Genomic DNA, 1,374 nt, shown 5'->3' on the forward strand with positions numbered 1-1,374 from the left:
TGTGTTTATTATATATATATATATATATATATATATATATATATATGTATGTATATATATATATATATATGTATATATATGTATATATATATATGTATATATAGTATGTATATATGTATATATAGTATGTATATAAAGGTGTCTATTTTAATTCAGTTTTAAGTGCTAAAAATGAATCCGTCGTCGTGGTGTTGTGATCACCTCGCGGCAACGAATATGTATGAACAAGACACCAAACTCCGGCGTTTTAAACCTTGCTGCTTTTTGTCACAGATTCAACTTGTGATTTTCAATTTTCATGGCCCTCCAAAGTCTCTAGAAAAAGGACTTGTCCGAGTCTCCACTTTGCACCTATTTCGAGCCCTCTAAATCATACAGTCTCCAGCGCAACTTTTCACCTGCGACTCACCAATCCACTCACCAGAGGGCCGCAGAGGCCCGAGGCCGAGGACCATGCGATTTTGTTTTTCGGTTTGATGATGCTTTGGCTATGGGTTTTCGCGTGGGTTTTTTTTGTGGAACAAAACTTGAAAAGAAATAAAAGTCAGCCTGAAAATTCCGAGCGGGGCGACTGAATATTTACTAATCGAGCCCACTGCTAAATATTTATTGGGAAGTCAGCACTGGTGAAACAGTGAAGTCTGTCCGTATAAGTATAGAGAGAGTCTATCTGTGTTATAAGTGTATTTACCTTGAGTGGTAGAAGTAGTGTAATCTCAGCACCCATACCCATGGAGGTGATCAAGAAAAATGGGTTGTTGACCCTACCCATCACCTGTGTCTTCCTTATCTCGGGTGTAGCAGTGAACATCGGCCAACTAGCACTCTACTCAACAGTGCGACCCTTCTCCTTAAGCACCTACAGATACTTGAATCAGAAGCTCGTGCCGTTAAACTGGAGTTTATTCGTATGCCTGGCCGATTGGTGGGCTGGGCTTAATATGAAGCTGTATAGTAAACCAGGTGAATGGGACAAAGTGGGGCAAGATCAGGCTTTAGTGTGCTTGAATCATGCATCGGATATTGACTGGTTGCTAGGCTGGATGGTTGCTGAACGCTTTCATATGTTGGGAGGCACAAAGGCACTGATGAAGGAGTCGGCAAAGTATCTTCCCGTCCTGGGATGGAGTTGGTTCTTCAGCGAGTTTATTTGGCTTAAAAGAAATTGGAACGCTGATAAGAACGCTATGGGATCTGGTTTGCAATCGGTGTGTCTGCCTATGATGTATGTATAATTTTTATTGTTTAACGAGATATTATGCAGATTCCGTTGTCAATTCTTGCGAGTATCTTTGAGACACCAGGTACTATTCGAGTTTACTGGCAAATGAATTTGCACCCATGAATATGCACAAAATTACATTTAGTATATAT

The 1,374-nt window shown here is 40.1% G+C and overlaps 1 protein-coding gene across 1 annotated transcript; it reads left to right on the forward strand.

Moving 5' to 3' along the window:
• Positions 1 to 731: 731 nt before the first annotated feature.
• On the forward strand, positions 732 to 1,235 carry SARC_05196 (hypothetical protein; the record flags this gene model as incomplete). The annotated part of the gene is made up of 1 exon (XM_014300950.1): positions 732 to 1,235. One exon carries the CDS (start codon positions 732 to 734, stop codon positions 1,233 to 1,235), a length of 504 nt encoding a protein of 167 aa, XP_014156425.1.
• Between the last annotated feature and the right edge of the window lie 139 nt (positions 1,236 to 1,374).

Source organism: Sphaeroforma arctica (genome assembly GCF_001186125.1).
Source record: "Sphaeroforma arctica JP610 unplaced genomic scaffold supercont1.323, whole genome shotgun sequence".
NCBI lineage: Eukaryota > Ichthyosporea > Ichthyophonida > Sphaeroforma > Sphaeroforma arctica.